At 43.8% G+C, this 15,794-nt stretch overlaps 1 protein-coding gene across 1 annotated transcript in view; it reads right to left on the reverse strand.

Moving 5' to 3' along the window:
* The window catches only part of LOC126281993 (zinc finger protein basonuclin-1-like), a 303,711-nt gene that overhangs the window by 30,767 nt on the left and 257,150 nt on the right, over positions 1–15,794 (reverse strand). The window contains exons 4-5 of the mRNA XM_049981378.1: positions 8,789–8,979; positions 2,520–3,389 (exon numbers count right to left, since the gene is read on the reverse strand). Of these exons, the coding sequence (XP_049837335.1) occupies positions 2,520–3,389; positions 8,789–8,979 (1,061 nt within the window). The remainder of the gene's footprint in view (positions 1–2,519; positions 3,390–8,788; positions 8,980–15,794) is intronic.

The raw sequence follows: 15,794 nt of genomic DNA on the forward strand, positions 1-15,794 counted from the left end.
TGACCTTTGCTGCTGTGTACCAACGTCTGCATGAGACGGGGTCATTTAGCAGATTACTTGGACAGGGAGGCTGTCGCGCGGTAAGAACGCTACAGTTTGAGGAAGCTGTCTTGCAGCATGTGGAGAGGGGTCATTTAATCAGCATGTGTGCAATTGCACGTAACATGGGGACGAATCAGATGAATGTAAGAACTGTCCTTCGAGAGCAATTGCTACGGCCATTTCACTTACAGCGTGCTCACAACCTGGAACCACTTGATTATCCCCCCAGAGCACAGTTTTCGCAGTGCTACCTGGTACAGTGTGAAATGCATCCTACATTTCCAACCTGTGTGTTGCTTATCGATGAAGCAACATTCGGGCGTGATGGAGTCTTCAACATGTACAACTCGCATGTTTGCAGTGAGGATAACCGACATGCCACAGTTACTAGCGCTCATCAAGTGCGGTTCTTTGTTAATGTGTGGGTCCGTGTTGTTGTGGGATGGTTAATTGGGCCGTATCTGATAACTAGGCCATTAAATGGCAGGCAATATTACAATTTTCTCGCCAGAGCATTGCCAGAATTGCTGGAAGACGTCCCGCTCCCTACAAGACAACGCATGTGGTTCCAACATGACGGGGCGCCGGCACATTTCAGTCGTCGTGTGTGTCGATTCCTGGACCTACGGTTCCCAGAATCGTGCACTGGCAGAGATGGTCCTGTACCATGGCCTGCTCGATTCCCAGATATGTCCCCTCCGGACTTTTTTGTGTTGTCGAGAGACGTGCAACCCTGTTTACGCAAATCCTGTTGCATCAGAAGAGGATCTGGTTGCCCGGATAGTAGCAGCAGCAGGAACAATTCAGGATACTGTTGGGTTTTTTGTCCGTTTCAGACAGAACATGATCCGACGGTGTAAGCTTTATTTACGTGTCAATGGAGGCTTTTTTGAAAATCTTCTGCAATTGAAATTGGGCTGTGTTAATGTGTTGTCTCTTGGTCATAAAAAATGGAAAAGTATTTTTTGGTTTTATTACTTTGCTGCCAGAGAAATCTTCCTCTGTTGTTGTTGTTGTTGTTGTTGTTGTTGTGGTCTTCAGTCCTGAGACTGGTTTGATGCAGCTGTCCATGCTCCTCTATCCTGTGCAAGTTCCTTCATCTCCCAGTAACTACTGCAACCTACATCCTTCTGAATCTGCTTAGTGTATTCATCTCTTGGTCTCTCTCTACGATTTTTACCCTCCACGCTGCCCTCCAATGCTAAATTTGTGATCCCTTGATGCCTCAGAACATGTCCTACCAACCGATCCCTTCTTCTAGTCAAATGGTGACACAAACTTCTCTTGTCCACAATCCTATTCAATGCCTCCTCATTAGTTACGTGATCTACCCACCTAATCTTCAACATTCTTCTGTAGCGCCACATTTCGAAAGCTTCTATTCTCTTCTTGTCCAAACTATTTATCGTCCATGTTTCACTTCCATGCATGGCTACACTCCATACAAATACTTTCAGAAACGACTTCCTGACACTTAAATCTATACTCTATACTAACAAATTTCTCTTTTTAAGAACCGCTTTTCTTGCCATTGCCAGTCTACGTTTTATATCCTCTCTACTTCAACCATCATCAGTTATTTTGCTCCCCAAATAGCAAAACTCCTTTACTACTTTAAGTGACTCATTTCCTAATCCAATTCCCTCAGCATCACCCGACTTAATTCAACTACATTCCATTATCCTCGTTTTCCTTTTGCTGATGTTCATCTTATATCCTCCTTTCAAGACACTGCCCATTCCGTTCAACTTGCTGTTTCTGACAGAATTACAATGTCATTGGCGAACCTCAAAGTTTTTATTTCTTCTCCCTAGATTTTAATGCCTATTCCAAAATTTTCTTTTGTTTCCTTTACTGCTTGCTCAATATACAGATTGAATAGCATTGGGGATAGGCTACAACCCTGTCTCACTCCCTTCACAACCATTGCTTCCCTTTGTTGCCCCTCGACTCTTATATCTGCCATCTGGTTTGTGTACAAATTGTAAATAGCCTTTCGCTTCCTGTATTTTACCCTTGCCACCCTTAGAATTTGAAAGAGAGTCAAAAGCCTTCTCTAGGTCTACAAGTGATAGAAACGTAGGTTTGCCTTTCCCTATTCTTTCTTCTAAGATAAGTCGCAAGGTCAGTATTGCATCACGTGTTCCAATATTTGTACGGAATCCAAACTGTACTTCTCCGAGGTCGGATTCTACCAGTTTTTCCATTCGTCTGTAAAGAATTGGCGTTAGTATTTTGCAGCTGTGACTTATTAAATTGTTAGTTCTTCCTCTACCGGTTAAAATAATCCTCATAGGAAAAAATCACATTAAGGAAAAATATTTGTTTTGATGTCCCCTACAACCTCCCAGAGTTTGTCGGTTTAAATACTTTTCAGCCTGTGTAGGGCGCTGAATCAGGAACCAGACACTTAAACCAAAGGTTTAAGTCACACAGTAAGGCGAAAGTAAATAAAAATGAAAGAGAGCGGGACTTACCGTGCACTTGTGCATCTCACGGAGATGGACCGCCGAGAAGTGGATCTTGAGCGCGCCCTTGTCACAGAAGGTCTTGAGGCAGACGTTGCACTGCACACGCTTCTTGCCCGTCACTTGGTTCACGACGGGCGTGGCCAGGTTGAAAGGCAAGTCCAGTAGACTGGAGCCCCACTTCCTCTTCGGAGAAGATGGCACTCGCCTCTTCGTGTCTTCTTCCGCTGTATGGCGCGCTCCATTGCTCGAGTCCCTACTGAGATTCATCGCGCTTTGGTAGTTTTCGACGTCGTCGTCTTCGTCCCCAGAATCGGCCAGACAGCTGCTGCCTCTGCTCGTCTTGTCCGCCTCCGAAAATACGCTCGTGGGAGGGGATGGTCTGGATAAGGAAGCCGTCGAAGTTCCGTAGCTCGTCCTCATCTGGTCCGCGTCCTCCCTGTACCATTTGGGAGCCTCAGCGAGCTTCGGCATGCTCAGGTTGATGAGCGCCGGCTCCTCTTGGACCGTCTGCTGCTGCAGCCGCTCCCCGTTCGCCCTCTCCATCTTACAGAAGTCCAGGGGCTGCATGTTCTGGAGCTGGTACAGTGGAGACGGGTGGGGTATGGGTAGCGCAGTCTTGCATACAGTTGCACCCGAAGGCGGGGACAGTACCTTCAGGATGGGGCGCCTTTCGTACGGTGGCAGATCGCCGGAAAACGGAGCCAGAAGCAAATTTTCGTTGCTGCTTCCGCATTCAGACCGTGGTCCTGTACTAGGCTGCATGAGCTTCATCGCTAACCCTCTCGTCTCAGGAAACCCAAGAAAGCTCCGGAGCACCAGCGGTTCTTCTTCGTCGCTACATATGTGCCAGCGCTGCAGCATCTTTCCGTACTTGTCCTACAAAAAGAAATAAAAAAGAAAGGAATGAAATCTGTTTCACAGAACACAGTAGTATTTTCTTCTATTGCAAAAAGAATATTATGTTTTGTATTTCTTATTTAATTTGAACGCAAAATAATCTGCCTTTGCTATTTGATGGTGATCGATGGGTCATCGATGTGAAAAATTTTGGGGCAAATGTTTTGAGCTTATAGAGCATTCATGCTGGGATGGATACCGGCATTTTTATTTTGTAAGGGGTTCAGAATGTGTGGCGTTCCTATATCTAGAAAATCGGACAATATTTTAAAGGTGGGAGGACAGAGAGGGGATAATGAAGACGTCGTTTTCAAAGTGGAAACATACCCGCTCAAGTGACTGTACGCGTGGAAGACGGCAGAGTTTTTTTAGCGGTTTCTTTAGTTACAGGTTTCTTTTTAGACATTCATTAGATGTTTGCTATTTTACGATAGAGGGTTAAGTGCAGATAATTTGTTTGTATCAGTCACAACAGCAGGGCGTCTTTCGGTGCACATATTACCGCCGTGCTTCGTGTCGTTTCTTGGGTCTTGTGGACATCTGACCATACAAAAAACAGCTTCTGTACACCAATTGACTTACAGGGGAACCTCAGCATCGCCCCCCCCCTTCAGATTTAGTTATAAGTTGGCACAGTGGATAGGCCTTGAAAAACTGAACACAGATCAATCGAGAAAACAGGACGAAGTTGTGTGGAACCGTGAAAAAATTAGTAAAATTTACAAACTGAGTAGTCCACATGCAAGATAGGCAACACCAAGGATCATGTCTGCTCAGGAGCGCCGTGGTCCCGTGGTTAGCGTGAGTAGCTGCAGAACGAGAGGTCCTTGGTTTAAGTCTTCCCTCGACTGAAACTTTTACTTTCTTTATTTTAGCAAAGTTATGATCTATCCGTTCGTTCATTGACGTCTCTGTTCACTGCAACAGTGTTTTGCGACCGCACCGCAAAACCGTGCTATTAGTAGACGAAAGGACGTGCGTCCTCAATGGGAACCGAAAACATTTGATCGCAAGGTCATAGGTCAACCGATTCCTCCACGGGGAAACACGTCTGATACATTCTATACGACACTGGTGACGGCATGTGCGTCACATGACAGCAATATGTTATCGACCCACCTAACTTGTACACTTAGCGAATGGGTAAAAAGATTCTTCTACCTCGCCCGATTTAGGTTTTCTTGTGGATGTGGTAACCACTTCCAAAAAAGTGATGAAAACATAAGAGTTTGTCACGTAAACTGAAAATAAAAAATTAAACTTGTCACTCGAGGGAAGACTTGAACCAAGGACCTCTCGTTCCGTAGCTGCTCACACTACCCACGGGACCACGGCGCTCCTTTTTTTTTTTAAATCTTGTTCGTTGTTGATCGTTGTGTTTGGTCGTTGCGGACGTCATATGACATCCGTTCAAATTCTTTGTTGAGCCTTTCACTCAGTTTCTTATTAGAGAGGCCAACCAGCTCTCTGACCAGACCACGGCGCTCCTTGACTGCCAGTGTCCTTAATGTTGCCTATCTTGCGCATGGACTACTCAGTTTGTATATTTTACTAAATTTTTTCATAGTTCCACACAACTTCTTCCTGTTTTCTCGATTGATCTGTGTTTTTCAAGGCCTATCCACTGTGCCAGCTTATAACTAAACCTGAGGGAGGTGCGATGGGGAGGTTCCCTTGTTAATAACCTCCTTTAGAGGTGTGGACTAGGATGCTTTATGCGAGAGTACTTCTCCGCGTTGCCGGTATGTTCTCTGTGTCCTTCACCATACCGCACTTTTCAGCTTGTCGTGTTTGCTTTATGCCGCCCACAATGACGACTGCATTGGCTCAATACTACGTACATTTCTCATATCCAAACTGATACCTAAATCAAATCTGAATGTTGTATCCACGCACGCTGCTGGTAGACGCCGGCCGAGGTGGTCTCGCGGTTCTAGGCGCGCAGTCCGGAACTGCGCGACTGCTACGGGCGCAGGTTCGAATCCTGTCTCGGGCATGGATGTGTGTGATGTCCTTAGGTTAGTTAGGTTTAAGTAGTTCTAAGTTCTAGGGGACTGATGACCACAGCTGTTAAGTCCTATAGTGCTCAGAGCCATTTTTGCTGGTAGACGAAGCACGGTGACGATTTGGCTGGAGCCACTTTTTGGCTGCGATAGAGCATTTTTTTAAATTAGTTAAGTCGTTCAATGCTTAGAGTAATGAGGTATAACAGTGATGAAAATTAATGGTGATGTATGGCTCTTTGCCAGTGCGCATCGCACCAGTACCACTTTCTTACATGCAGACCTCTGTAGCTACTGAACTAATTCGGCCTCCTGTACAGACTCACGGAGCTTGCCGGAAGAGATGGAGACCTGCGTCATCTGCAGTGTGAGGCGATAAGGGAGCACAGCCTAGGGTAGTATCTAAATATGACTGAAGTTACATACTGATTTCTCTAGATATCTTGTAAGTTTTTTTTTTAATTTGTACTCAAGTCTCTGTTTCTTTCTATTCAGATGCTCCTGGCAATGCTAACGTAGTACAAAACAGCTTATTAAAGTAGAGGATTATTCAACAGCTGCTACGTTTTGTTTAACGAGAATGAATAATTACAGCTGTAGTTGACAACAACATAAAATGTGGTGAATGACTACAGGATGTTTGAATGTTTCTAGGCAGCCATTTTTTGGCTGCGATAGAGCAATTTTTTTTTAAATTAGTTAAGTCGTTCAATGCGTAGAGTAATGTGGTATAACAGTGATGAAAATTAAACCACTTCAAGCGTTTGTAAAAATAATAATCAATTAATTATCCACATCTTCTGATGTGTCTACAAATAACTTCGACATCGTTGAATATTTGATATACTCATTGCGTATATGGCAAAAAAGTCCGTAAGTTGTGCTAAAAGTGAATAATGAATAATGACACCATGGACTTTAAAATACTTCGCCGAGATGCAGTTGCAAAATCATATTTCGATACTGCATAGAAAATCGTGATATGTAAACTCTCCGTCTATAAAAGCTATTCCGATTGCTTGAAAATTAACGTAAAAAACTTTTAATTCCAAGTTTAAATGCTAACATTGTAACCAGCGATATGCAGATATTGGATGAGTGCCGGATTAAATATCATCGTGGGCTCTTTGAGTAAGGAACAGAAACAACACCATATTACGACTACTTCTAACGGTATTAACGAATGTGTGATATGACTACTTCGAGTGAACAATATAGAAAAAGATTTCCTTTCTTACCGTATTCTTCCTTAAATGAAGCTATCATGCATATATTTACGTCATTTATGATATACTCTCAGAAAGAATTAAATATTAGAAGTTGTGCAGGAGACAATCTGTCCATAAACTATGATTTTTATCAACGTTTAATATATCAAAGACGGACCAGTTCCACCGTAATGTGTACAGTGAATGATCACGTAAATGTAGAGTAGACTGGGACCGTCATTTTCAGTTGTCTTGTTGAATGGGCTTGGCTTCCAAAAAATGGTTCAAACGGCTCTGAGCACTATGGGACTTAACATCTGTGGTCATCAGTCCCCTAGAACTTAGAACTACTTAAACCTAACTAACCTAAGGACATCACACACATCCGTGCCCGAGGCAGGATTCGAACCTGCGACCGTAGCAGTCGCACGGTTCCGGACTGAGAGCGGGAACCGCTAGACGACCGCGGCCGGCGGCTTGGCTTCCGATTGAACTCTTTTATCCTTAGTGTAACTGACTATGCTATATTAAAGAAACAGACGCTTTTATGGGACACGAAATTTTCATCTGTTAGTTTTATTAGACACAAACGTTTGATCTGTTTGTGCCACATATTTTTCATAGGAGATCCACTCTTCGTGGGAGTGAGATGGGCGTCTTGGCACGCTCATAAACAATGTAGAGTTTTTCAGTTTCCTGAGGTATTAAAAGGTCAAATAAATTTCGTTTTATGGTCTCTTTTTAACCGTTTCATGGGCAACCTTATTCAGCAGTATTTTTAATGAATCGAGAGCAGATAGTAGTTAACAGATAGGTATATTTATCAAATTTGCTCCAACTGTGAAAGTGAGGTCACACAACAAGGTGGGAAGTATTCTTCCCAGTGCCCTACCTTGGAGTTAAGTGACAAAACAACTTTTTTCAATATATGTCATATTTATTTGATTAATTTACTTCTCTTGTTACAATGATTGTTCACAATTACTTGCCATGAAATTTTTTGAAAGATGGGTCTTTGCAAAGTAGTATATGGCAATATCCACAAACACAGCGAGTGCTCTTGTCCGCAGCATTGGTATTACAGTGACAGCACGTCCAGTAAGTTTCTCTTAAAATGGGTTGAGGCTCCCCTACAGCCACATGACGAAAATCTTTTGGTACTTTACTCCTTTTTGCCAGAAAGGCTGGCTTTTGTCCACGCCTTTTTTGGGATGAGAAGCCAGCGATCAATTGTCTGGCTAGATGTATCCTGTATGTGAGCCGATCGTGCTACCCACTTTCTCTTTTACTTATTTTTCCAGAAGATAAAACTGTTCACTGCAGCAACGTCCACCAGGAAATAAAACATTCTGTGCCACCATTTTACAGAATGTCTGCCAAAAGCATACCGTTCTCGTAATTGATCAAACTTATCGACACTACCCATTATTTTGTTGTATTCTGCCACAACTTCAGGACAAGAAATCTCTGTACTAGTACCATCATTGTTTTTCGTTTTCAAATGGTTCAAATGGCTCTGAGCACTATGGGACTTAACATCCATGGTCATCAATCCCCTAGAACTTAGAACTACTTAAACCTAACTAACCTAAGGACATCACACAACACCCAGTCATCACGAGGCAGAGAAAATCCCTGACCCCACCGGTTATCGAACCAGGGAACCCGGGAGCGGGAAGCCAGAACGCTACCGCACGACCACGAGCAGCAGACTTTTCCTTTTCACTGTGGCTGTTTCTCATGGGTCATGAATTTAGGACAGGAAAGTGACTGAATGGTTATCCATCCATTTTACTGCAGAAATGGCTCCTTTTGTTCCAAACTGGAATTCTCCTCGTTCCAATTTTACGTTTTCCTTCATAAATTTGGGTAAATCAAAAGTATTTACCTTTTACTATAGCTTTGAGGAAAAAATCACAAAATGTCACGTCAACAGCACTGAAAGGCTCCTCTACGCGTCAGCTATACAATGCCTCTGTGCGAAGCTACAGCAAAAACGGCGGGGACATCCGATTGGAAGTAGTACCCTATACTGTTCACTAGGTGGTAGCACTGTACAGAGGTGGGAACTGTGAATCCCAAGGGACTAGGAGCGAGCTCATTGTAGTGGGAAGCATGTTTCCCACGGCTCACGAAAGGGGTAAGTAATGAGCGGCAGAATGCTTACCTGCAGCATGTATCCTCTGGCGTAGTCCTCAAGCGTCCATCCGAAGCCGGCGAGCAGGTGGAGGACCTCGTCCCTGGAGAAGCCGGACAGCAGGCGGTCCAGCAGGATCTTGAGCCGGATGGTGAGAGCCTGGTAGCCCAACAGCACGGCGCCGGACACCTCCTCCACCGTCGCCGTCGCCGACAGGGCAGCTGCAACACGCCACCGAGCCGATCAAGATGCTGCTGCGAATACCAGCAGAGCACGAGCAGCGGTTACTGTACAGTGCCAACCTGTCTTTCAGATTCCGTTCCTGCGTTTCATAATTATTATTGCAAGCAGCCTACTGGCGATTGTATACCAGTTTGGTTCCTTTCAGAGCGGAATATAGGTACGTTCTTAACAATCACGCACAACCGCTCGCACGTCGAAAGAACTCTACTTACGGAAACGTGGAGAAAGTGGCCAATGTAAGGGCAATTAAGTTTTCACCGACTATGGTTTTTAATAGAAACTTATCTACTACAATTTTGGAATATACCGGGTGATAAAAAAGTCAGTATAAATGCATGTTGACGTTACCTGAAAAGGCGCTTTTAGTGAAGCTGTATTATCAGAACGGGGAATGTGCTAGCTCAGCGTACGATCCTATCGCCGTAGGAAGAGGTTTCGAATGGGTAAAGGTCCACTGACAAAAGCAGCTGTGACGAGAATCATTTCTAAGTTCGAAGCCACGGGTTGTTTCGACGATCGACCCTGTAGTGGCCGACCGAGCACAAGGCGTAATGCTGCTCAGGCAGTTCAGGAAGAAATGGAGACTGTAGCGGGTTTGTTTGTGCACGTGGAACTCAGCGCTCGTGCAGTCGCACGTCGCACCGGCATTCCATGCACTACTGTTTGGTTGGCACTGAGGCGTACCCTCCGATGCTATCCGTACATAATCCATCGGCATCATGAACTGTTACCTAGCGATTTAGTGAAACGGAGGGCATTTGCTGTGTGGGAATTTCAAATGGCGGAAGATGACGATTGGTTGAGCAACGTGTTGTGGACCGACGAAGCTCATTTCACGCTCCGAGGGTCTGTCAACGCCCACAACTGCAGAATTTGGGCTACCGGAAATCCTAGAAATGTCCTGGAAATTCCATTGCACAACGAGAAAGTCACGGTATGGGTTGGATTTACAACATCTACCGTTATCGGGCCTTTTTTCTTCGAGGAAATGCGTAATTCTGGTTTTTTAACTGCTATCGTGACGGGTGAGAGGTAGGCCGATATGTTATGGAATCGTATCATCCCCAGCCTGGCTGATAAACACCTGCTAGAACGTACGATGTTTATGCAGGATGGCGCTCCACCCCATATTGCTAGACGCGTGAAAAACCTCTTGCGCGCGTCGTTTGGTGATGTTCGTGTGTTCAGGCGCCACTTTCGTCATGCTTGGCCTTCCAGGACCCCAGACCTCAGTCTGTGCGATTATTGGCTTTGGGGTTACCTGAAGTCGCAAGTGTATCGTGATCGACCGACATATCTAGGGATGACTTAACTCTGGACATGCTTTACAGTTCTTTTCTCAACATTACTCCTCATCTGCAGCTATTGTTGACGAATGATGGTGGACATATTGAGCATTTCCTGTAAAAGAACATCATCTTTGCTTTGTGTTACTTTGTTATGCTAATTATTGCAATTCTGATCAGATGAAGCGCCATCTGTCGGACATTTTTTGAACTTTTGTATTTTTTGGTCCTAATAAAACCCCATGTCATTCCAAGCATGTGTGTCAATTTGTACCTCTCTATCTACATTATTCCGTGATTTATTCAGTTTTCAAGTTTATACTGACTTTTTGATCACCCGGTACATACTACAAGGTATCAAACTAAATTTTTGTAAGTGAAAACGAAAATAATATATAGGAGCTACATGTATTTTTCTGATGGCTTACGAAGTGCCATTTTCCTGGGGTAATGTGCTCAGTTCCATAGCAGTACATCTACATCTACATCTACATGACTACTCTGCAATTCACATTTAAGTGCTTGGCAGAGGGTTCATCGAACCACAATTATATTATCTCTCTACCATTCCACTCCCGAACAGCGCGCGGGAAAAACGAACACCTAAACCTTTCAGTTAGAGCTCTGATTTCTCTTATTTTATTTTGATGATCATTCCTATCTATGTAGGTTGGGCTCAACAAAATATTTTCCCATTCGGAAGAAAAAGTTGGTGACTGAAATTTCGTAAATAGATCTCGCCGCGACGAAAAACGTCTTTGCTTTAATTACTTCCATCCCAATCTGCCACACTCTCTCCCCTATTACGTGATAATACAAAACGAGCCGCCCCCCACCCCCTTGCACCCTTTCGACGTCCTCCGTCAATCCCACCCGGTAAGAATCTCATTGCTCATGTTTGTTGTTGTGATATTCTGACGTACTTTCTGGGCATCTTGATGTCCTAGTATCTGAATCAATACGAAGCATCAGTTGGATATTTGCATTAGGCCACGTATAATATAACGGAGATGGTTTTAGATACACTACATACCATTAAAATTGCTACACCAAGAAGAAATGGTAAAGGGGTATTCATGGGACAATTATATTATATTAGAACTGACATGTGATTACATTTTCACGCAATTTGGGTGCATAAATCCTGAGAAATCAGTACCCAGAACGACCACCTGTGGCCGCAGTAACGGCCTTGATACGCCTGGGCATTGAGGAAACAGAACTTGGATGGCGTCTACAGGTACAGCTGCCCATGCAGCTTCAACACGATACCACAGTTCATCAAGAGTGGTGACTGGCGTATTGTGACGAGCCAACATTGATCAGACGTTTTCAATAGTCGAGAGATCTGGAGAATGTGCTGGCCAGGGCAGCAGTCGAACATTTACTGCATCCAGAAAGGCCCGTGCAGGACCTGCAACATGCGGTCGTGCATTATCCTGCTGAAATGTTGGGTTTCACAGGGGTCGAATGAATGGTAGAGCCACGGGTTTTAACAAATCTGAAATGTAACGTCCTCTATTCAAAGTGCCGTCAATGCGAGCAAGAGGTGACCGAGATCAATTGCACCTCATACCGTCACGCCGGGTGATACGCCAGTACGACGATGACGAATACTTGCTTCCAGTGTGCGTTCACCGAGAAGTCGCCAAACACGGATGCGACCGTCATGATGCTGTAAACAGAACCTTGATTCATCCGCAAAATGACGTTTTACCATTCGTGCACCCAGGTTTGTCGTTGAGTACGCCATCGCAGGTGCTCCTGTTTGTGATGCAGCGTCAAGGGTAACCGCAGCCACGGTCTCCGAGCTGATAGTGCAAGCATTGTTCTTGCAGATGGTTGTTGTCTTGCAAACGTCCCCATCTGTTGACTCAGGGATCGATACGTGGCTGCACGATCCGTTACAGCCATGCTGATAAGATGCCTGTCATCTCGACTGCTAGTGATATGAGGCCGTTGGGATCCAGCACGACGCTCCGTATTACCCTCCTGAACCCACCGATTCCATATTCTGCTAACTCTCATTGGATCTCGATCAACGCGAGCAGCAATGTCGCGATACGATAAACCGCAATCGCGATAGGCTACAATCAGACCTTTATGAAAGTCGGAAACGTGATGGCACGCATTTCTTCTCCTTACACGTGGCAACACAACAACGTTTCACCAGACAACGTCGGTCAACTGCTGTTTGTGTATGAGAAATCGGTTGGAAACTTTCCTCATGTCAGCACGTTGTAGGTGTCGCCACCGGCGCCAACCTTGTGTGAATGCTCTGAAAAACTAATCATTTGCATATCTCAGTATCGTCTTCCTGTCGGTTGTTAGTGGCCAATAGTTTAATTTATTCATGAGATAGAATGAAAGGTGACAGCTTTTTATATAAAAGTGGTCTGAAGCTTGACCGACCTGAAGTATTAAGCGTGTTATTTGAATTAAACTAACCTGTACCAGGGTTAACAACTTGCCCACTTTTGTCGACGAGTAATGCAGCAACTTTTCCCGACTGAATACCATGCCGGCATTAGTAGTTTACAGATGAAACTATCAAACACAGTCATACAACAAGGAACTGTATTTGTTAGCAAAAAGACTTTGTTGAAATACTGATACGGTGAAAAAGTATCACTCTAAATATAGGTGAGGTAATAAAACTGGTATAACTTACTTACATCAGACGACTGAAAATAAGGGAAGTTTTTACTAAAATATGACGGAACAAACTTCCTGCGTCAAACTCACTGGCAGCTGTGACGGTGTCTGTTAGAACTAGTTCGACCGCTTCCCAGCAGGCAGCAGCACTGTTCAAAGAAATACGCAGTGGCCGCTTTTACTTCTCTTTACCCCATGTTTCTCCAAAGACAGGAAGGTTGCACAAGTAACGAAAATACTCAAGAAAAAAATAAAAGTAATCCCCCGAATTACAGACCTGTATCACTGACTTCGATATGAGTATGATTTTGAATATGTTCTGTGTTCGAACATCATGAATTACCACGAAGAAAACGATTTACTGACAAACTTCCAACATGGACGGAGGAAATATCGTTCTTGTGAAGCACGACTAGCTCTTCATTCTCAGCAAATAAAGAGTGGTCCCGACAGGGGATCTCAAATTGATTCTATATTTTTATATTTTGACACTGTTCGTCATAAGCGACTTCTAATTGAATTCCATGCTATACGGGGTATCGTCTTAGTTGCCCAGTTGGATTCGTGATTTCGTGTCAGAAAGGTCACGGTTATCAGTAAATGACGGGAAGTCACCTAGAAATGCAGCATATCTGATGTTCCCAAAGGAAGTCTTATAGGCCGTCTGCTGTTCCTGATCCGCAAAACCGATTTACCAGACAATCTGAGCACCCTCTTAGCTTGCCTGCAAATTATGCTATCATTTACGGTCTTGTAAAGTCAATATGTGATCAAAACCAATTGAAAAATGATTTAGACAAGATATCCGCGTGTTGCGAACAGTGGCAGTGGATTCTAAATAATGAAAAGTGTGAAGTCATCCACATGAGTACTAAAAGGAACTCGCTAAATTCTGGTTACACGATAAATCACGCAAAATAAAGGATTTACTTAGTGATTACAATTACGAATAATTTAAATTGAAACGTCCACATAAATAACGTTGTGAGTGAGGTAAACCAAAGACCGCTTGCACTATGCTTGTCAGCCCTCTTCTGGTGCGGTGTGGGATCTGCATCAGAGAGGAATGATGGAGGACATCGATAAAGGTCAGGAAAGGGCAGCCCGTTTTGCATTATCGCGGAGTGGGTAGAGAGCGCCACAGACATGATACGCGAATTGAGGGGGCAATTAAACAAAGGCTTTTTTCTCTGCGGAAGGACCTTCTCACGATATTTTAATCATCAACTTACTCCTCAAAATGTACAACTATTTTGTTGGCGCCCACCTACATGGGGAGCAATAATAATTATAATGAAATAAGAGAAATCAGAGCTCGCATTGAAAGTTTGAAGCGTTCTTTTCCAGTGCGCTGTTGGAGAATGGAACGATAGAGAAATAGCTCGAGGGTGGTTCGATGAACCCTCTGTCAGGCTCTTAATTGTGAATTGTAGAGTAATAATGTAGATATAGATATACATACACCTGTATATGTAGATGAAAATGTAGCCTAGAAAGTCTGTTAAGAAAGTATTCAGGAATATCTACCTACCTGTGACACTTTTGAAGAGGCCTGAAATGGAAAGACCCTTAACTTGGCTCCGCGAACATACTGGGCAGCCAACGGTAGAAAACTAACGTGGAGGCGAAACTACCACAATGATTAATATTGTGTACCGGGACAGTATTAGAAACAAGGACCTTTGACTTTTGTGGGCAAGTGCTCTATCGACTGAGCTATCCAGGCATGACTTGCAAACCACCCCTACCCACTACCAATTTTACTTACGCCAGTATCTCGTCTCCTGCCTTACACTTCACTGAAGTTCTTTTGCATACACTGCGAGACTAGTACTCCTCGAAGAAAGGATACTGGCGAGACATAGCTTAACCATAGCCTAGGGGATTGTTTCGAGAATGAATTTGTCGCTCGGCAGCGAACTCGTGTACTCCTGTCCACAATTAGAGCGACAATTTGATTGACTCGATGCGGATGGAGTCGACATTAGTGTTCTCAACAAAATGGTTCAAATAGCTCTGAGCACGATGTGACTTAACATCTGTGGTCATCAGTCCCTTAGAACTTAGAACCTAACTAACTTAAGGACATCACACAGATCATGCCCGAGGCAGGATTCGAACCTGCGACCGTAGCAGTCGCGCGATTCCGGACTGAGCGCTTAGAACCGCGAGACCACCGCGGCCGGCAGTGTTCTCCAATTGGTCCTTTATCTTCCCATATCCGAAAATTACATTGTTTGATACCATTTGATCCAGAACTGTTTGGAATACGTGAAACCAGTTAATTATACTGATGTAAAATCCTCTGGAGCTTTTTAGTAGTTTCCCGTTTCATCCACAGATACGAGAGTCATTCAATGATTAAAAAGACAAACTGGTCTGGGGAAAAACTGATAGTAGGGCAAGTTTTGTACTTTTATGGCTTTCAGTTGGCGTCACTGGGATGAGCCCTGATCAGCTGATGTATCAAAATTGTTTTGGTTATAACCTCAAAAACTCATTTCAAGATGGCGAGCCAGCTTGAAACGTCTACATTCGTTGAACAACGTTCTGTTATTCGTTTTTTACTTGATGAAGGCAAGAAAACCGTGAATATATAATGTAGAAGGTCTAGCGATTAGGTGGTGAAAGTTTTGTTGATCGTGAAAATTTTTAAAATTAAAAAATGGTCACGACTCAGTGACTGACGAGCACCGTTCTCGCCGACCAGATGCAGTTTCAACTCCCTCACTTGAAAGTCGAATTGATCACATTATTCGTGCTTACCGCTATGTGACTGTGGAAATGATAGTTGATAACGTTCCAATTAGTACTGTTACAGTTTATAATATTATGTGTAAGAAGCTGAAGTA

The sequence above is a fragment of the Schistocerca gregaria genome, chromosome 7, assembly GCF_023897955.1.
Source record: "Schistocerca gregaria isolate iqSchGreg1 chromosome 7, iqSchGreg1.2, whole genome shotgun sequence".
Classification (NCBI taxonomy): domain Eukaryota; kingdom Metazoa; phylum Arthropoda; class Insecta; order Orthoptera; family Acrididae; genus Schistocerca; species Schistocerca gregaria.